The sequence below is a fragment of the Gorilla gorilla genome, chromosome 17, assembly GCF_029281585.2.
Source record: "Gorilla gorilla gorilla isolate KB3781 chromosome 17, NHGRI_mGorGor1-v2.1_pri, whole genome shotgun sequence".
Classification (NCBI taxonomy): domain Eukaryota; kingdom Metazoa; phylum Chordata; class Mammalia; order Primates; family Hominidae; genus Gorilla; species Gorilla gorilla.
The window spans coordinates 99,397,630-99,419,749 of record NC_073241.2 but is presented as its reverse complement, the minus strand read 5'-3'; the positions used below and the strand labels follow the sequence as shown (position 1 = coordinate 99,419,749).

At 34.8% G+C, this 22,120-nt stretch overlaps 1 protein-coding gene across 4 annotated transcripts in view; it reads left to right on the top strand.

The window, feature by feature from the left end:
• Window positions 1–22,120, top strand: part of RTTN (rotatin) — a 287,438-nt gene that overhangs the window by 202,591 nt on the left and 62,727 nt on the right. For all 4 annotated transcript variants that reach the window (XM_055368332.1, XM_019014234.4, XM_055368333.2 and 1 more), the window contains 2 exons: window positions 10,669–10,858; window positions 12,216–12,304. In XM_055368332.1, coding sequence (XP_055224307.1) covers window positions 10,669–10,858; window positions 12,216–12,304 — 279 coding nt within the window. The remainder of the gene's footprint in view (window positions 1–10,668; window positions 10,859–12,215; window positions 12,305–22,120) is intronic.

Genomic DNA, 22,120 nt, shown 5'->3' with positions numbered 1-22,120 from the left:
TAAATCACACAGCTAGTCAGTGGTACGCCTTTGCTTTGAGTCTAGGCAGTCTCTTACCCACTTTGCTGTATTACTTCTCTAATTTAGTAATAATAAACAAATTTGTAGATAGTTAAATATGTGTTGATGTTAACATCTTTTTTTCCTTTTCTAGGTTAGTGCACAGTGCGGGTTATAGTTTATCTTGCTTTGATTTCTGTTGGGTTAACTTTCTTTTTCATGTTCTGAATATCACATCAGTAAATGGTTACCTAACATTTTTATAGCTTACATTAAAAAAATTCTAGCTTCATGGGATATATGTACATGTTTGTTACATAAGTATATTGCGTAATGGTGGGGATTGGGGTTCTCGTGTACTCATTACCCAAATATTGAACATTGTACCCAGTTAGGTAATTTATAACCTCAGCCGCCTCCCCCACTCCCTCCTTGGGAGTCTGTCTCAGTGTCTGTTATTTCTATCTTTATGTCCATGTGTATTCATTGGTTAGCTCCCACTTATACGTGAGAACATGCAATATTTGATTTCCTATTTTTGAGTTAGTTCACTTAGATAATGGCCTCCACCTCCATCCATGTTGCTGCAGTTTTAGGTAATTTGGAAGATACAAAAGTACACTTATTGGGGATATAAGATGTGCTGTTTCTGTCCTTTTACCTATCCATATATTTCCACCTTATAGGGATATATTTATCATATTGCTACACCTCACTCCTCAGAATCCTGTATAAATCTAAGGTTTATTTTTAAGTTTTAATTAGACTATACTCTTAGAGGAGTTAGTGAAACAAGCTGAGCCGTAGCAAGGGCAAGTTTCCGCACATGACCCGAAGCATGAATCCAGGTGGTTGTCAAGGCCCAGGTAGCATTTAACTCTTGGAAGGCTTACCTCTCCAAACTTTACAAACCCAGGGTAACCCTGCCAGTCATTGTAAATCCCAAGCTTGTAATTTGCTCATAATTTCTTTAACATTGCCTTCTGATAATGGCTGCTTATCTACTTTCCATGTTGTAATAAAACCAGGAGACAAAACTGGAGGGAATATGCAGGATTAATAGTTATATTAATAGTGTAGTAGTTTTGGTACCTGTTATCTGGAGACTACATTTTAAAACATGTTGTTTTTGGCTCAAATACAAATCATCTCTACTCCCATTGTTAAACTAGTGACCCATGTACATGGATATACTTGATGATGTACTACCAATGAATTTTTAATTATTGAAATAAGTATAAAGGCAGAGTATATTAAAGTTCCTGGGACATTATGTTATAATACAGAACCGTATGTAGCTGTTCATATCTTTCTCTTAGAAATTAAATAGTAAAGTTCCTGTTTGTTGCTGGTGGCATGCTTACTGCAGTTTATTGGTTTTGTTATTCTCCAGTCTTCATCATGGAAATCCTTTTCTACTAAAAAGTGGAAAACAGTGATTTAAGTTAGCTTTTGGAGTTTTGGCCTTGCTACGTTGGCCAAAATAAAAAAAGTTGGAGAGCCACTGCTGTCTCAAACAATAGTTCATTACAACTTTTGCTAGTCTTAAGAAAAATTAGATAAATAAGGACAATCTTGTATGCTTTTTAATAAACTCAGATTTTCTTCCTCTCTTTTCAGTTTTTTTTTTGGTTATTTTTGTTTGTGTAAGTGTCCTTCCTTGGCAGTGAAAATAGTTAACTCAGTATATCTGTTATCCAATTTTCAGAAAGTTTAGTGGGGTCTGAAATTCCAAAGTAGAAATAGCTGCTGCAAGAAGGAAACAAGATGGTTGTCTCTGGGTGCAGCTAGTGGGGCACATGGTCCTTTGCAACCATGAAAAAGGGGCCACATAGCCAGTATTTTAAAATTCAAACAGTCTTTGGTAGAATTATGAGTAATAATCTTATTCAACAAAATGTTTCATTTACTTATTTTAGTGTACCTTTCATAGTATTTTGGAGGATATAGCATGAAACAGCATGTTTAGGAGCTTTGTTAAAATTTTATTTTGGTTGAGGTAAATATTTGATTTTTTTTTTTAACAAAGAGAATTGCTTCTATTGCTTTGCACTTTGTTTTCCTGCCTGCAGTCTAAATTAATGCCCGCTAGTGCTCTTGTTTCATAGGCTTTCTGAAGCATTCTCTTTATAATTACTACTCCTTTTCCTCTCCTTCCTCTGCACAGTAGCATAAATTCCTACTTCATGTCATGACATAGAATTGTTGTACTTGTGAATAGTAATAATACGCATATATGAATTATGAATAATATTATAGCCGAGTTTCCCTTTTATTGTTAGATGCCAGAAAGTAGAGCCCTTTTATCAATTGTGACTTTTTCTGTATGACTTAAAAAAAAAAAAGATGGGGTCTCACTGTGTTGTCCAGGCTGGCCTTGAATTCCTGGGCTCAAGTGATAACGCCTGCCTCAGCCTCCTGAGTAGCTGGGACTCAGGCACATGCTGCCACACCCAGCTTACCTTCTAAGCTTTATTCATGGTTGCACTTTTTCCATATCTCTGGCTTTTTTCTTTCTTTTATTCCTGGTATGCATTTACTATCATGTTACAATTTACCTTTCCTTGTAATGGGCCTTAAATCTTTTCTCGGACAAGATAGGAAGTAAATAATTTAAAACAATTGATTTTTTTAAAGTATTAAATCATTTTACCAACCACTGCAATTCCCATTTTAGCCTTCCTTTTAAAGACACTAACATTTAATGTCTTACCACTAAATTAGGTTATTTTCCATATTTGCATTATTTCTTACCATTTAACTTAATCTTCCTGTGTAGAATGTTTGTTTCTGACAGGGCTACATTTTTTATATTTTTAAAAATGTTTCTCCCAACCCCTACCACAGAGAAAGTAAGTGCTCCATCTGTCTTGACTGATTCATTAAAATGTGCAAAACATTTGAGTTATCCTTTTGGTCTTAATATCATAAGTAAATACAGTTAGAAATAAAGCCTTAATTTTCATAGCATAAGTCCCCTTTTATTTTTCTGTGGATGCAGAAGCATACTGGAAGTGGGGTGGTCACCAAGAGGAGGAGCAGATGAAGTATCTCGGCCTGTCTTCCCTTGGCATCTAGCACTCCTACCAGGGGCCTTGATACCAGGCCCCTGCTGGATATGAGAACCCAGTTCCTGCTGTGTCAGTCTTTGGTGTGTCACAGCTCTTTTATATTCAGGACACTAACTTTTCAGAGGGATATTTACAAGCATTGGTCTTGTTCTTGAGTCAAACTCAGCCTCATTCAAAGCTACATCCCAGCTGGGCGTGGTGGCTCATGCCTGTAATCCCAACACTTGGGGAGGCTGAGGTGAGAGGATCACTTGAGCCCAGGAGTTTGAGACTAGCCTGGGCAACATAGTGAGACCCCATCTCTAAAAAAAAATTTAAAAAATTGGCCTGGAATGGTGGCATGCACCTGTAGTCCCTAGCTACTCAGGAGACTGAGGCAGGAGGATTGCTTGAGCCCAGGAGTTTGAGGCCACAGTAAGCTATGATTGTGTCACTGTGCTGCAGCCTGGGTGACAGAACAAAACCCTGTCTCTAAAAACAAAAACCCTGCATACTACATTCTCTGCCAAGAAGAGAAAACAGAGCCAATATTCAGTTGACACGAAACTGTATTGTGGCTCCCAACTGTCCAGTGTTTTTCAGACCAGTTTCCCACAGTCTGACTAGGAGTTAAGACTCCTGAATGTGAATGGTTTCATAACTGGGTTTAGTTTGAAGACTAATGTCACAAATCCGTATCCCTGAAACTTTAACAACCAATTTTAGAGTTGATTATAACAAGAAATCTATTGATTAGAGATGGATTATTGATGTAATTTATCTCAGTTCATTTCTGTAAACATTTGTTGAGTGTCTAAATATTGGAGATTCACAGATAATCCAATTTAGTATTCTTGGGCTTATGGCCTACAGGGGATGACATGTACCCAGGAAACATTGTTATAATCATGTTATGTATGATGATGGTAGCTTATGCACAATTTTAATAATATTTCAGTTCTTTCCACTTGAAAATGATCTCACATTTAAATGTAAAGGGTAATTTCATGCACTTAAATAACATAATAGGTTGTCAGTTTGTGATTTAAATAAACTTGTTCATGCTGTAGTTGCTTTCCATGTTTGTGACAGGACTTTGAATTGGTACACAGACTTTTTAAACTTTATTTTGAAAAAAATTAGATTTATAGGAAATTTGTAGAAACAATACAATTTTTATGTACTCTTCACACAGATTCCCCAAATGTTATTTTACACATTTACTTCAGCTCTGTCTAGTGTCTTCTTTCTAAACTATTGGAGAGTTGTAGACATAATGCTTCTTTTCCTCTGAACACTTAAGTGTGGATTTCCTAAAAATAAGGATATCCTCTTACATAATCACAATAATAATTATCAAAATTAGGAGATTACTCAAGGATTTTCAGTTGTCCCACTGCTGTTTTTAATAGAAAAAAAAAAGAAAAAAAATCCAATCCTGGATCTAAGATCCAGTTCAGGAATACACATTGCATATACTTGTCTTACATATTTGCTTTCGTTCATCTGAAATAGTTTCAAAATTTTAAATATTTATGATCTTAACATTTTTGAAGAATGCAGGCTACTTATTTTTTGTAATATACTTCAATTAGATTTGTCCTTTTCCCCAGGTTTAGATTTGAGTTACGCATTTTTGGCAGAAAAACCATAGAAGTGATGGGTTCTCAGTGCATAATGCAAGAGATATTATATCGCTCTTTCCCATTGTTGGTGATACTAACTTTGATTACTTAGTAAAGATAGAATCTGCCTGTTTTGTCCTTTGGAAAGTTACAGTTTTTTCTTTTGGAAGGAGGTGCTCTGAGACTGTAAGTATCTGTTTCTCATCAAACTTTCTTTCACTAGTTTTTTGTTTTGTTTTGTTTTACTTTTTTTTCCCCCATAAGTTATTGGGGAACAGGTGGTGTTTGATTACATGAGTAAGTTCTTTAGTGGTGACTTGTGAGATTTTGGTGTACCCATCACCTCAGCAGTATACACTGCACACAGTTTGTATCTTTTATCCCTCACCCCTTCCCACCCTTTTCCCTCAAGTCCCCAAAGTCCATTGTGTCATTCTTAAGCCCTTGCATCCTCATAGAATAGCTCCCACTTATGAGTGAGAACATATGATGTTTGGTTTTCCATTCCTGAGTTACTTCACTTAGAATAATAGTCTCCAATCTCATCCAGATCACTGCAAATACCATTAATTCATTCCTTTTTATGGCTGAGTAGTATTCCATCGTGTGTGTGTGTGTGTGTGATACCACACACACCAGTTTATCCACTCATTGGTGGATGGGCATTTGAATTGGTTATACATTTTTGCAATTGCAAATTGTGCTGCTATAAACGTGTGTGCAAGTATCTTTTTTGTATAATGACTTCTTTTCCTCTGGGTAGATACCCAGTAGTGGGATTGCTGAATCCCACTGGTAGTTCTACTTTTAGTTCTTTAAGAAATCTCCACACTGTTTTCCTAGTTTTAAATTCCATTCATGATTCTTACCTGAAACAGTTATTACAGAATTGTTGCCAAATGATTTCCTAATTCCATCATTTCTATGTTTATTACATGCTACTGTAAGGAAGAACTTTTCATTCTTCCTTGCTTATTTAGTGATTCACTTATTTGCACCAGCATGGATTGAAGATTCTTAAGTTTGTTTAATGGGCTATAATCTGTTTCTATCATTATTTGTTTCAATGTTCAAATCATTCTTGCTTTGGCCAGGGGAAATTTCTTCATAATGGTTCTTGTGTCTTTATCAATATTTGAGCCATTTCCTTACTTCTGGTACAGCAAAGTGTTCTAGACTGTCCAGCTCCATCCTGGAATCAGATATTTGCTCCAAGGTCTCTGGTTTCTTTTCATGGAGAATGGTATTTAGAAACCAAGATCTGCGTTCTCGATGTATTCATTGTTCCTGGGGTGTCGTTGCTTCTATGTCCTGTCAGTGAACAAAGTTAGTAATTGTCTGTGTATATGTTTTAAATAGTCAACACATTTATAGTTGTATATTATTTTGATATTTGATATGATTAATATGTATTATTTTTATCTTTTAATATGTTTGTTATGAAGCATCATGAGTATTTCCAGAAGACCATGAGTACTTGGTAAACTGGTATCATTGTAATGATATTCATATTTTACATGTAGTTTCGGATTTCTAATGTATTTAGGGTCATTTCTACAGTCTTTGGATTATAGCGTTTTTGTTATATATGACAATAATTCATTTTTCTCCTTGAAAATATTATATCTTCTTAGATGTTATTCTTTGCTTCTAGTACCTTTTCAATTATAGCTAACGGGTATATTAGCACTGACACTAGGAGTATAATATGCATTTTAAAATTAGTATTCTGATTTATTGCATTCTTGATAAAGATGTTTTCAAATTAATTGGAGCTTGATATGACATAATTAATTTGCAGTTTTCTTTGTAAATGTATTTGTAATGGCATTCTGGTGATTTGAAGAGCTTTCTTACTTTCCTTCTCAGCTCTCTCTGGCAATTCGGCAGATGATCTGGCAGCCCCAGAACTCACCTGAGGGCAAGGCTAGTCATGATACAGAAGTCTTGAGACAGAGCAATTAGACCTGATTGCGCTAATTTCCCCACTATGCTAGAAGGTAACCCCATCAATTACTGATGGATGTATGGAGCAGAGCCTAGTCTGTGCATGAAAGACTTCATTGTTCTGGCCCTTGAACCATTAGTTATCTGTGAAAGCCTGAGCCTGGCCATCCTTTGTGCATATCCTGGGCTTGGCTCCATTATAAAGCTCTCTTAATAAGTGTAGAGAATGGGGATTCAGGCTTAATGCTTAGTTAAATAAAAAATAAAATAATTTTTATGTAATATGTGCCTATTTCAGATTACTCGGTTTTCTTTTGAGCAGTTCAAGAATATTTTGAATGCACTAATTGAACTTTTTAGAAGAAATTTTTTTTTCAAGTAATAAATACATATGGTTAAAAAAAAGCTAATAGAGCTTATAGTGAAATTCACTATCCCTCTCCATTCACTGGGACAGTTTTACCTTTGATTTTAATTCTTCAGGGAGTTACCACTGTATATCTAAATAGCATGTTTGCAATAATATATTTATTCATATACTACTTTAGTACCTAAGGATTTAGCTCATGTACACAATTTCCTGCAGATACCACAGTATCTCATAGTACCATAGTGGTATTACTGCTCTTATTTCTCCACTGGTCACACTTGCTCTTCCTGGTTTTGTCACCCATGCATCATATCTTTTGACCCCAACCCATTTTGAGATGAATAAGACATGGCTGAGATGTACCTGTCGTTTTCTTCAGTCTTTCCTCTTCCATTTCTAATACCCATCTTTAATAGTTTTATTTTTACTTTTGTTTTGTGAGCGTTGATTATGTTTACATTCTCATCTGCAGTCTCAATTTTATCTGTAGGTTGCTTCTAAAAGTTGAAAACCGTAACTCACTACAGAGACACTTAGTGGGCTGTGATTACACTTTCTTATCTCGGCTTCCAGGACCAACTCATCTAATACTCAGAGGAAAAGTTTTCTGGTATTTGTATGTATGTATACATGTATATGTGTGTGTGTATATATGTATATATAAAAATATAATTTAAAAATTGATTTGGGTGATTTATTTTCCCTTGAGGTTCCTGTTTGTTTTTTCTTATATTGTGGGTCCATATCATGTCTAATGTCTAAAGTTTTTCTAAGCTCTTAATCATCCTTTCTCTTCTGTTAGAATTTCTTTTCCTAGTCGTAATTCTCAAAATGATTGTACTGGTAACTAGTGACAAGTGCATGAGAGATAAATATCACAAGTTCTTGCATATTTGAAAATGTCTTTAAATTGCACTGGATTGATAGTGTGGTTAGTTACCATATGTTTGATGAAGATTGTTCCTCCCAAGAATTTGCTTCACTGTATTCTAGCATCCAGTGCTACTGATGAGAAGTTGAATTTTCATCTGACTCTTTTTACTTCTTCATGGCTGATGTTTTCTTTCATTATCATCTCTTTGTCCTCAATGTTTAGAATTTTTTTATTATGTATCTTTTTTTCCATTTTTCTTGCTTGACATTTATTAAGCTCCTTAATTTGAAGATTTGGATCTTCTATATATTTTTTTGGCTCTGACAAATCTTTTCATATTTATTTCTTTTAAGATGAATTTCCTTTTTTTTGTGTTATATTTTATCTTTCCAGAAATTGTAAGTCCCTTATTAGGCCTCTTGAATTTATTTTCTCTTATTTCCTTTTGTATTTCTATATCTTAAACCTTTTTGCACTATTTTCTATGATATTAAATTTTTTGTTCATAAGCTAAATTAGCTTCTTCAATCTTGGTAGGCTAAATAATTTTTACCATGATTTATAAACAGAGGAAAAATAGAACAGATTCTAAACTTTATTAGATAGATTTAGTTATAAATTTGTGTCTCTTATTATGACTTTCTTACCTATATTTTCTAAGTCTGTGTTTATATTAATAGGAACTAGAAAAGAATTTTTAATTTATTGAAGGGAAAATGTGATTGAACTAGGTTCTTTATCACTGTGACAATTTTACATATTTAGAGAATAATTGCAAGAGTTCTAATATCATATTTACATGTATAACTTCTCACTTCTAAAATACTTAAAAACTAAAGAAATGTTAGATTTTAGAAGACAGTGGGTTTGTAACTCTTGTCTTCCTAACAGTTGGTATAGCCATCAGCCTCAGTAGGCCTTGAACAGAATAAAGAATCAGCAGATTTAAGAGCTCTCAAAGAGCTGTAGATGTCATTTTTTTCTGTTTTTAAGATTTATACAGTTTACATTCTCTTCTCTATTTTCATTAAAGGTTTGTGAATTTTGGGTTGTGGTAACTGATAGAGGAAGCATTCATGTAGACAGAATTTTGCAAAAATATGAAAAATTGCATAATTTTATATAATCTGTATGGCAAAATATTTTTAAGTGGTTCTTTGTATCATAAAATATATTTTGAAAAATAGTTTTTGTACAACTTTGATTAATCACTTTTGATTTATTGAATTTTTTAGATGGAGTGAAGCTAGTAAACCCTCTACAATTCTTGTCTTATTTGTTAATTCCTTCCCTATATTATTATAATGAGGACTCTAATTTGTGATGTTAAGCAGTTTATTGCAAATCTCTTGGGTGTTTGGCATGTTTTGTACGTTCAAGTATGTTATAACTTGCTTAAAAGAATTTCTTGAAGCTGTGAATGTTAAGATTGACTCTGTGATTTTGGGTGAATACTTCATTCTATATAATAAAATAAGGTAGTGTATTAAAGGGTGCCAGTACCTGTCACATATACCTTGGTTAATAAACAGGAGCCACATAACCCCATTCACTTTGTATTTCTCTCTATTTTACCGGATTCTTCTAGACCTCTGCATTTAAAATAACGACAGTGACCACCATGTGCTGGCTGTTCATTACAGTAGTCTTATTTCTTATATAAATTGCTCTGTTTAGGACGAGTAAGCTCACAGTGTTGGTAGATTTATTACAACACAGCAATAACAACTTCATAGTCATAAAAGACATTGAATATTGAAGAGGTTTAATTATAATGATGTATATAAATGTCCTTAAAAAGAAGTGTTAATAGAAATAACCTTGTTAGTGTAATCATGCCTTTAACTTGTGAATTCCTTTGTCTTCCTGAAGAGTAAGTTAAAATATCCGTCTTCTTTTGGTGATGGGGAGGGTGAGAGAACAGACACACATACAAATCTTATGGTTAAAGGTCAACTTGCAATATGTTTTGAACATATCTTTCCTGTTGGCTCTTAGATTTCTGTTTGCTGTCTTCTATTTTTCTCTCTCTTATGGCCTGTTTTGAAATCTTAACTTTATTATAATTTCCCAGAAAATAGAAATATTTATAAACTAATGATAGGATTATTTGCAAACTTCAAACCAATCCTTATTGCTTGCTTTTTGCTATTAGATACTCCAGGAAAAGTAGTAAGTGACAATGCAAAAAATTGTTTGGGAAAAATGCAAAGAGAAAAATTGTGTAATAGCAGATTCTTTTCAGCCTCCTGGTGGCAGTTCATGTGTGTGTATGTATACATGTGTGTGTTTTTTTCCTTGTCAGGATTAATTCAGTGGGAAGTAATGTGACAGATTTTGCCATATGGATATTGATGGACCTTTTCATTTTACCTGGCTTAGTGATAGGTATAAAAAATAATTCTGAACATAATATATGGACCACCTTCATATATTTTAACACCTATTATTTTACTATTATATGTAGGTTGAAAAATACTGCTTTTATTGTGTTTTTGGCTCAAGTATATGATTTCTTGGTTAAAGCTGATCATTCCATAGAAACATTTTAAATGAAATGGCCCCTCAAGAGAAAGATCAGCTTTGTCCCTTCACGGGGGTGTTTAGGCAGCAAAGACCTAGAGTATTATGGAATAATTTGTCCTAGGTCAGGCTGCTGTAACTGTGTAAGGACAAAAGCAGAGTGGAAGGAGATGGGAGCATCTGGGACCCGTTTGTTTCCTCGAGAGGAGACAATGGATCTTTTTAAGGAAATTGTTGGATAAATCAGTGTCTCCTTTTTCTTTCCCTCTCTTCCTACAGGGTCCCTGTGTTCATGATGAGGACTCTGGCCTATCGCTCATTGGAAAACCTGCCCTTCAGGCTCTTTTATATCACTGCCATTTTTATGAACATTTGAATCAGATGGTAAAGCATTGTTACCTAGGACGGTGTATGTTTGATTTGAATTTTTCTGCTTTTGATAGAAATTCAGAAAGCAATGATTTAAATGGTAAGTACGATATCTTTATATTTTTATTTTTGTAATATGTAACTTGTAAAAACTGTTAAAAATATATATATTTGTTTTTAAAATTTGAAAAATGAAAGTATACAGGGAAAACATTCATTTCCAGTTCTACCACCCAGAGAGATGTATTTTCTTCCCGTCTTCTTTCTCTGTATAGCCTTCGTTTGTTTTATGTAATTATGTTCATATCTTGTGTACATTTTTGTATTTCCTTCTTTCACTAAATATTCTGCAAGCATTTTTCTATGTTATAAATTCTTCATGGAAATTATTTTTGACATCTTATTAATACTTTATAAGTTATGCCCATCAGTACAGTTTTATAGTTTCTTTCTCTATTAACGTCTCAAACTGTTTTGGAACTTTCACTTCTAGGCAATGTACAGTTTTTTTATCCTTCTTGTGAATGAGACTTTTTCCCACTATATTTTCTAATTCATTTTGCTCATGTATCAAAAAGTTATTTATTTTAGTATGTTACTTATTTGTCACAATATTTTCCTGAAACCTTTTTATTCCTTTTGTTTGTAGGTTCTTGTAGATTTGCTAAGTATAAGATCTGAGCGCATAAAAATAATTATATCTTGTAATAGTAATTTAATAATATAAATAGCTTTTATTTTTAAATTCATTTTTATAATAATTTTTTAGAATCTTGCCATAGTTTCAAACTTACAGAAAAGCTTCAGGAATAGTATAAAAAAATTCTCAAATGTTAACATTTTACTGTATTTACATCCTGCCACATGTGTGTGTATGTGTGTATAAATAAACGGATATGTATGATCTATATATACTCTTTTTGAGCCATTTAAGAGTAAGTTGAAGACATGAAGTTCCTTTATCCCCAAATAATTAAGTGTGAATGTGTGATTCACTTTTCTGTTTACTTCTTGGAGGAATCAAGAAAATGAGATTTGATGAAGTTTTGAACATTTTAAATATCCCTCTTAGAAAAGTGACTCACTTAATTGTTTAGATTTCTCTGGATCAGTTACTTAGAGCATGGCCCTTAAACTAACAGCATTGGCATCTTCTGTGAACTTGTTAGAAGTGAACACTCAGGGCTTCCACTCTGACCTGGGGTATTGGAGCCTCTGGGGCTGGGGCTGAAGCAGCTGCTTTAGCAAGCTCTCAGTGATTCTTATGCACATTAAAAAAAAAAAACTCTCCTTAGATTTTTTTTTTTTTTAAATAGTGGTCTATCTCAGAAGCCAGATCCATATAAGTTTTTTTCTTTCTTTAGTTTTGAATTGGTTTCCTGTAATGAGTACCCTTTTAGTTAATTGTTACAGTTCCTAGGAGGGTGTCCATGTTAACAGTTTTCTCGTTGTTGCAGGTTTAGATGACTCATTCAAGTTTTGGAGGGCTCCATCTAGGATAAGTCAGGATCGAGATCCAAGTTCTCTCTCCACTTCAGAAACAACGGTACTTGCAAAGAATGCATAAGTCCTTTATTTTGAATCTCTGAAAAAATTTGAGTTTGCCTAGTGGGAGAGTTAAGAATACAAAGTGTAAGGTTGTAACAGCTATGATTTATTCGAAGTGCTGTCTGCAGAATTTTGCTAAATTATTGTATTCAAGCTGCACATCAGTCATACATTATAGATACTTGTCTTGCTTTTCTGTGTGCGCAAGCCACTCTGAAGTAAAGTAACTTTGTGATCATTACTGCTATAGGTAGCAGAACTGGAGTTTGAACCAGCGTGTGTCTTGTTACGGTATAGCTACACTGAATATCCCTTTAGCTGAGAATTTTCAACCTCTCTTTCCTACCTTTTCTGATAGTACGAAAGTGTGAAAATATGTTTTTCGTTAGTATTAGAAGAGAACAAATCCTACATGTTAAAAATGGTTGATTACCCTGAAATTGTGCTTAAGGGCAGGGCAATATGAAGAACATTCAAATGATTCTAGTGTGGTGCTGACAACTTTAAACACACTTCTAAATACTTGCATCACATAGAAGTTTATCTGGAATACCTGAAATTTATATATGCCTGTTTGCATGCCTTCTTTCCTTCCCCTTTCATTAGTGCATTAGTTGCTTTTTTTGCAGAAAAGTTTGAAACACTGAGTATTTATAAGGAATGATTGATACTAGGTTTCAGTTATTTACAAACATACAGAATCATTTATTCTCAACTGGGAAACGTTACTTTTAATTTTAAAGTGTTTTTGAAATAGTGTATTATACAACATATCAGGAAGGCAAAGATTTGATATACCTGTTTCCAGGAACAAAAATAATATGAGAATAATAATTATTATACAGACATTATAATGTAAAGATTATGTTTAATCTATCTCCTAGTTTCTCAAAAGACTGATACTTTTTGCTACAGTTTTAAGTCTTTTTTTCCCTAGATTCAAGAGAAGTATTTGTGTGTAGTGCTACATTGGACCTTCATATGGAAAAGTAAGATAATTACCCGAGTTCCACTAGATGTCATGCTTTCCTTTCCAAGGTGGAGATAGTGTATACCTTTGTCTCAACAAGAGCAGTAATATGATAAATGCCAAACTGAATTGTCTTAATTGGTTATTTAGTTCACAGAAGGACAGCATGAATGTGTGCTTAAAAGTAAATTTTGTTTGTTAGCCTATTTGTCAAAAGGGCTATAGACTAGCCTTGAAATCTTTGTACATATTTCAGTTTTTTTGCTTTTAGTAGGTACTCAGTAAATAATAATTGCTGTAATTAACTTTGAGTTATCTTAGCTATTTTGTGGTGAGCACTGAAGTCGTATTTATCCTATACAAGAAAACCTAAATACAAAAAGCAAAAGCATATCAACCTTTTGAATTTCTCTATTTTGTAATAACATTTAATCTTACAGGTTAGAATACTAGATTTTCTGAGAAAATTTGGAAATACGTTATTCATTGTAGTCATTATTAAAGAAAGAAGCACCCCAATTAAAGTGAAGGTCTTTAACTTGTTTGTGTTTGAATGTAACACAGACTTTTAGAAATATATACCAATGGAATCTTTTCAGTTTTTTTAAAGAATTTTGTAATATGTGTAAAATTTATTTCTTATTATTTTCTCTAAAGGCTAGTGTATTCTGTTAGAATTTTTGTAGAGTTTACTTTTTACTTTCTTTTTCGGGAGGTTTCCAAACAGAATTTTTAGAATGGGTGACTTTTAGTTACAAAAATAGTCTTCGTACCCTAATTCTACTAGTTATATTTTCTTTACCATACCCAAGATGATGTGTATCTTTGTCCCAACAGGAGAAAAATCTGGAGAGTGTTTTCATTCTGCCAGTATTACTTTAAACCAAAGCTGTCAGTACTTAGACCAAGTCATACTTTCTTATGTATAAGAAAATGTTGAAGTTACAAATTGAGGTATAAATTGAGTGGATGTAAATCTTATTAATCAGCTTATCTGCTTATTTATATCTTTGTTTTGTTTATCTCAGAATTGAGAAAAAATGCAATCCTTTATTGGTTAGTTGGCTGGTTTTTCCATTTTATCTTTCCAAGGAAAGCATCATCTTTTGATTTGGGTCATGTCATCCAGCATGCTCTCCTGGGTCACTATCCATTTTGTGCTGTTAATGCCAAGTTAGGGACTTTCATGCTGTTACCTAATGTGTATTAGTTCTGTTGTTTGGCAAGCTTCGTAAGGATTGTTGGGTCCTGTATGTTTGATAAACTGCAGATAGAGTAAGCAGAGTGTCATTGTTGGCTTTGGGGCATCACCCTTGTAAATGCTTCCTCAGGAGTGGCCTCTATCGAACTCAGTATTCTCCTCCTCTAGGGTAGGAGGATGCAGCCATTAGGTGTTGTTTTTCTTCTCAAAATCACGTTTATATCCAAGATGGATAGCTGTTTGTGCCTCTTACACACCTGTGTGCAGCAACAGCTTTATGACCAAAATTTGGTCTCTTCTGTTGTTCCTGAGCAGAACTATGTCTGTATTTTTTTAAATTTATCAATTGTCAAAATAAAATGTGTGGGAAATGTAATTCCTTTCTTTTTGAGCCTTTCTTTGTGAAATATGTGATACTTTCAAACTTTTTTCTGGAACACAGATTTAAAGAAAACTGATTTTAGTTTTTCTAAACATTTAAAGAGAATTTTTACACTTCATAGTATTAAAAAAACTGAAAAGCATTGTTACTATTTTGCAAAAGAGGAAATTAGGGCATGGAGGGAGGTCCCACTCCATGGAGTGCATGCTTGTTCAAGTTCCTAGCATGGTAACTGGTAGACCATTCTTTTGAGTCCAGAAGTATGTTTGCTTCCTCCTTCACTCTAAGGCCAGATGTGATTGATCCCATAAAAGATGGTGTAGTCAAGGGACAGTGAGGTTTCTTTAGAGGGAAAGATGAAATGAAAAGTGATTTTGTGCTGAGACAATGGGGTTTTCTAGATAAACAATCATGTCGTCTGCAAACAGGGACAATTTGACTTCCTCTTTTCCTAATTGAATACCCTTTATTTCCTTCTCCTGCCTGATTGCCCTGGCCAGAACTTCCAACACTATGTTGAATAGGAGCGGTGAGAGGGGGCATCCCTGTCTTGTGCCAGTTTTCAAAGGGAATGCTTCCAGTTTTTGCCCATTCAGTATGATATTGGCTGTGGGTTTGTCGTAGATAGCTCTTATTATTTTGAAATACGTCCCATCAATACCTAATTTATTGAGAGTTTTTAGCATGAAGGGTTGTTGAATTTTGTCAAAGGCTTTTTCTGCATCTATTGAGATAATCATGTGGTTTTTGTCTTTGGCTCTGTTTATATGCTGGATTACATTTATTGATTTGCGTATATTGAACCAGCCTTGCATCCCAGGGATGAAGCCCACTTGATCATGGTGGATAAGCTTTTTGATGTGCTGCTGGATTCGGTTTGCCAGTATTTTATTGAGGATTTTTGCATCAATGTTCATCAAGGATATTGGTCTAAAATTCTCTTTTTTGGTTGTGTCTCTGCCCGGCTTTGGTATCAGAATGATGCTGGCCTCATAAAATGAGTTAGGGAGGATTCCCTCTTTTTCTATTGATTGGAATAGTTTCAGAAGGAATGGTACCAGTTCCTCCTTGCAAAATCTCCTTAAGCTGATAAGCAACTTCAGCAAAGTCTCAGGATACAAAATCAATGTACAAAAATCACAAGCATTCTTATACACCAACAACAGACAAACAGAGAACCAAATCATGAGTGAACTCCCATTCACAACTGCTTCAAAGAGAATAAAATACCTAGGAATCCAACTTACAAGGGATGTGAAGGACCTCTTCAAGGAGAACTACAAACCACTTCTCAACGAAATAAAAGAGGATACAAACAAATGGAAGAACATTCCATGCTCATGGGTAGGAAGAATCAATATCGTGAAAATGGCCATACTGCCCAAGGTCATTTACAGATTCAATGCCATCCCCATCAAGCTACCAATGACTTTCTTCACAGAATTGGAAAAAACTACTTTAAAGTTCATATGGAACCAAAAAAGAGCCCGCATCGCCAAGTCAATCCTAAGCCAAAAGAACAAAGCTGGAGGCATCACACTACCTGACTTCAAACTATACTACAAGGCTACAGTAACCAAAACAGCATGGTACTGGTACCAAAACAGAGATATACATCAATGGAACAGAACAGAGCCCTCAGAAATAACGCCGCATACCTACAACTATCTAATCTTTGACAAACCTGAGAAAAACAAGCAATGGGGAAAGGATTCCCTGTTTAATAAATGGTGCTGGGAAAACTGGCTAGCCATATGTAGAAAGCTGAAACTGGATCCCTTCCTTACACCTTATACAAAAATCAATTCAAGATGGATTAAAGATTTAAACGTTAGACCTAAAACCATAAAAACCCTAGAAGAAAACCTAGGCATTACCATTCAGGACATAGGCGTGGGCAAGGACTTCATGTCCAAAACACCAAAAGCAATGGCAACAAAAGACAAAATTGACAAATGGGATCTAATTAAACTAAAGAGCTTCTGCACAGCAAAAGAAACTACCATCAGAGTGAACAGGCAACCTACAACATGGGAGAAAATTGTCGCAACCTACTCATCTGACAAAGGGCTAATATCTAGAATCTACAATGAACTCAAACAAATTTACAAGAAAAAAACAAACAACCCCATCAAAAAGTGGGCGAAGGACATGAACAGACACTTCTCAAAAGAAGACATTTATGCAGCCAAAAAACACATGAAAAAATGCTCATCATCACTGGCCATCAGAGAAATGCAAATCAAAACCACAATGAGATATCATCTCACACCAGTTAGAATGGCAATCATTAAAAAGTCAGGAAACAACAGGTGCTGGAGAGGATGTGGAGAAATAGGAACACTTTTACACTGTTGGTGGGACTGTAAACTAGTTCAACCATTGTGGAAGTCAGTGTGGCGATTCCTCATGGATCTAGAACTAGAAATACCATTTGACCCAGCCATCCCATTACTGGGTATATACCCAAAGGACTATAAATCATGCTGCTGTAAAGACACATGCACACGTATGTTTATTGCGGCATTATTCACAATAGCAAAGACTTGGAACCAACCCAAATGTCCAACAATGATAGACTGGATTAAGAAAATGTGGCACATATACACCATGGAATACTATGCAGCCATAAAAAATGATGAGTTCATGTCCTTTGTAGGGACATGGATGAAATTGGAAACCATCATTCTCAGTAAACTATCGCAAGAACAAAAAACCAAACACCACATATTCTCACTCATAGGTGGGAATTGAACAATGAGATCACATGGACACAGGAAGGGGAATATCACACTCTGGGGACTGTTGTGGGGTGGGGGGAGGGGGGAGGGATAGCATTGGGAGATATACGTAATGCTAGATGACGAGTTAGTGGGTGCAGTGCACCAGCATGGCACATGTATACATATGTAACTAACCTGCACAATGTGCACATGTACCCTAAAACTTAAAGTATAATAAAAAAAAAAAAAAAAAAGAAAAGTGATTTTGTGTAGGAACTGGCCACTGAAATGGGCTTTAAAATATTATCCCCTTTCTTTTATATGCATACAAACATTTGCAAGGGACTGAAAAGATTCAAATATTCCTTAGGATTCAGTGACCACTTAACAAATGACAAAAGTCTACTTGAGAACATAAAGCATACTTAGACTTCCTAACTAAATATGAAGTTGTGTTGTACTGAAGGCATTAACATTCAGAAAATGCAAGAGGTTGTTTGGAGTAGAATGTGGGACGGAAAGCTAAAGTTTGATGACCTGACTAATCAGATAGGAGTTAGTTAAGAAAGTTGAATCAGCTTTTGGATTTGAAGATGTAAGATATAATAGCTATAAAGATAAAGATGTAAGGATATTTCAGCAGCATGGAATGGCATGAAACATTACAACTGATATGAGAGAAATAACGTATTGACACTCATTTGATGGTAGTTAATATTGTTTTATAGAAGGAAGAGTAGACAGAGGACAGTTTAAGCAGGGATGGATCCAAGAGGCTTTCTAAAAGAAAAATAGTTTTGACATAGGCATCACTGATAGGACATACAAATACCTCCAGCATGGTGACCCCAGGAAAACTTGAGGAGGTGGCAGTTTGTGTGATGGTGGAGAGAGAAAGAAAATGTTATACTCTGTTTAAATAAATTTCAGCTACCTGTGGATTATCCAGAGTCTAACAACCTTTTATATTTAGTTAGGAGGAAAATACAAGTGAGACAAGCTCTTGGAAATTTGTGCTCTTAGATTACACACAGGACGGCACAGGAACTGTGACTGTGTTGTGGTGATAATCTGTCTCTTTAAGTGGTCCTTTAGTTAGACATGCAAGAATCGTCTATCATCTTCTGCTCATTCCTTCAGAGGACTTTTCTGAGCTTTCTTTTTTTTACATATATTGTACATAATCCATTTGAATTATGAATCTATTAGTTGAAATAATTTAAACTTCTTGTTATAATTTGGTTAGAATTAATGATTACAAATTGAGAAGCATGCCGAAGCTTTCCTGCTCTTGGGCATATAGAGAAAGGTATTATTTATTAAAATGAGCACATGAAGCTTAGAATCTCTTAGAAACCCTTCATATCTTATATTTTTCCATGTTTTCAAAATGTGGCTAGACTTGTACTTTATTTTTTTCACACTACAATCCTTATTTTTCTCCCTTTGTACCTTTAAAACAATTAAATAAACTTTTTTGGCACCAGTACTGCTTTTGAGGGAAGATGATGAAACTGTTACAAGATCATTTTGGCAAATACAATATTCAAGTTCTGAATTAACTTTCAAAAAAAGTTAAAGTGTCTAGTGAAATCACTTGCTTCTGTAAGGCAGATACAAAGAAAATCATTTTTGTACATTGATGCATTTTTGCTTATATGACAGAAATTGTTTTTTACATTCCAATTCTACTTGGATGTGGCAAATGACTCTGCTATTTTCAGTGATTTCAAAGGGACTTTCTTAATTTTAGCTGCTTATTTTACACTGAAGCATAATTTAGAAACTTTGTTTAGTTACCAAATCTGCTTACAAACACATTGAAGAACAATTTTTTTCAGTTTTTATAAGCAAGATTTGAGTCCATTTTATTTTATATTTTCCCCTAGTTTTGAGCTAAAATGACAAATAAAATTGTATATATTTGAGATACACAGTGAGATTACTTGATATATGTATATGTGATGAAATGATTACCACAGTCAAATTAGTTAACACATCTGTCACCTAAGAGTTAACCTTTTTTTTTTTGTGGTGAGAACACTTAAGAACTACTCTCTTTCAAGTAGACTGTGCATGCAGTGTTATTAACCATATTCACCATGCTACACATTAGACCATATTAACCATATTCACCATGCTACACATTAGATCCCCAGAACATACTCATCTTATCTGAAAGTTTGCACTCTTTGACCAAACATCTCCCCTTTTCCCCAGCTCCTATCCCCTAGCAACATCATTACACTAATCTGAGTCTGTTTTAGGACAGTACCTATAAGTAGCATCAGCCTGCTCTAAAAAGCTTGTATTGTCTTTTGTAATATCTGTAAAGTAATAAGGCTAGAAATATATTCAGATTCAGATTTTTTTTGTCTTACCGAGGGATTATAAATTGAAGATCTCAGGATATGTCATGTGGCAGATGTGAAAGCGAGGGAAAAGTCTAGATTGTGATTTTGCACTTAGACCATTCTAATGAATTAAGCAAGTGATAGATACAAGAATTAGACTCTCGCTGTTGTAAGAGGACAACCCTAGTTATCCTACTTACTGTGAGGTACAGAGCAACGAGAAGCTTGACAGGAACGGATGACTTCAGCAGACTAAGTTTGCTCTTAAACTAAGCCAATTCCTCCTCCTTCACCTGGGATGGGGCAGGTGAAGTTAGTCTAACTGAAGTTCCACGGGGACACAGGGGGATCAGGGAGAAAGAAGCAAGCCTCTCCTCTCAAACAAGGCCGGCCAGCTTTCTCAAGAGGTACATCTGAGGACTTCCTCTGATTTTAACGAATTTATGCTGTCATGAATGCAGTTCCGGACTGAGAATCCTAATTAGTCTCAACTCGGACAAATCCCTTAACTTGTGGTCGTTTTCTCTAAATGAGGACGTGGACTAGGTCAGGCTTTTTCTGCCTGTAGCTTCGTAGGCTCATACCGCACCTTCCAGTAGCTAATACTTAATGCCAAAATTGTCTAGTTATTACTTGGATTTTAAGGTGAAAAGTAACATATTTACATATCGATGTACTTTATCAAATGTAACCAAATACTATCGATTGGAGATTATATCTAAACAAGCAAAGATTTGAGCATAGAACTGGGACAATTTGCTTTAATACTTTTTTGCTTTTAGTTATTAAAATAGCAATATGTTAGTTTAGCACACTTAAAAAGTAGAGGCTAGTAGAAATATAAATCATAATCAATTTTAAAGCACCATATAAAGCAATCATTGTGTTTCCCCACCACATGGGGTAAGTTATAATACAATAAGGTACTTTCTAAAACCATCTTTTGTAAACTTGTGTATCCCTTCTGTGGACTATACTAAGGAAAATCACATCTTTATTAATGCCTGACCTTTGTCATGAATCACAACTTTGCTTTCTTCTAATGAGCCAGGTATTTAGTGGGCCGTTATAAGCTTTCTTTTCCTACACCGATTGTTGAAACCACAAACCAGGTACCTATTCTATTTATATCAGTAATAAGGCCTTCTTGAGTCTTTATCAGTTGAAAGAATGTTCAGTGAAATGATAAAGGATTTCAGCATCATTATCCCCTTAACTTTTCTTATACAACCAAAAGAGTTGTGGCAGGAGCCAGATATATTAGCTTGTGCATAGTTTGTGATATCAGTCTTGGCATAGGATTATTTTCTTCACAGAACTATAAATGTTGTCTTGATATCTGTTGACAGGAACATTTTTTCACATACCTCTCATTGCCAAATTGTAGGCAAATATATTTTTAAAAATAAACAAGCTTGCCGGGCGCGGTGGCTCACGCCTGTAATCCCAGCACTTTGGGAGGCAGAGGCGGGTGGATCACGAGGTCAGGAGATCGAGACCATCCTGGCTAACACAGTGAAACCCTGCCTCTACTAAAAATACAAAAAATTAGCCGGGTGTGGTGGCGGGCGCCTGTAGTCCCAGCTACTTGGGAGGCTGAGGCAGGAGAATGGCGTGAACCCGGGAGGCAGAGCTTGCAGTGAGCCGAGATCGCGCCACTGCACTCCAGCCTGGGCAACAGAGCAAGACTCCGTCTCAAAAAAAAAAAAAAAAAGTAAAAAATAAACAAGCTTTAGGTTATTTTTACCTAGTATCTGGATTTAATACTATATAAAATAAGGCATTCGATGTTTGTTTATGATTGACTTATTTAGACTGAACTTTTTTCCAGATTTACTTTTTAGATTATGTGCTTAGCTTACATTTTTTAGCTGCAGCTTTCTCACTTATTTCTTGGCATCATGACTGTTATACTTACTTAATGTGGTGAAAGATGGTTAAGGGCTCAAGTTAAAAGGGGGATTTAAAAAACTGTATATTCCATTTTTAGTAATTTCTTCAAATTTATATTCTCTTTACTATTAGAAACTGCAAATGAAAATAACCTTAGTTTTTGCTTTCATTTCATCATGGTAATTCTAAGGTACTCTAAGTGTTAAGATACATACACAATCAATGTACAAATACTGTGAGCTATATAGGATCTGAGTCTGGGATGATGGTTTATAACTTCTATGGATAGCT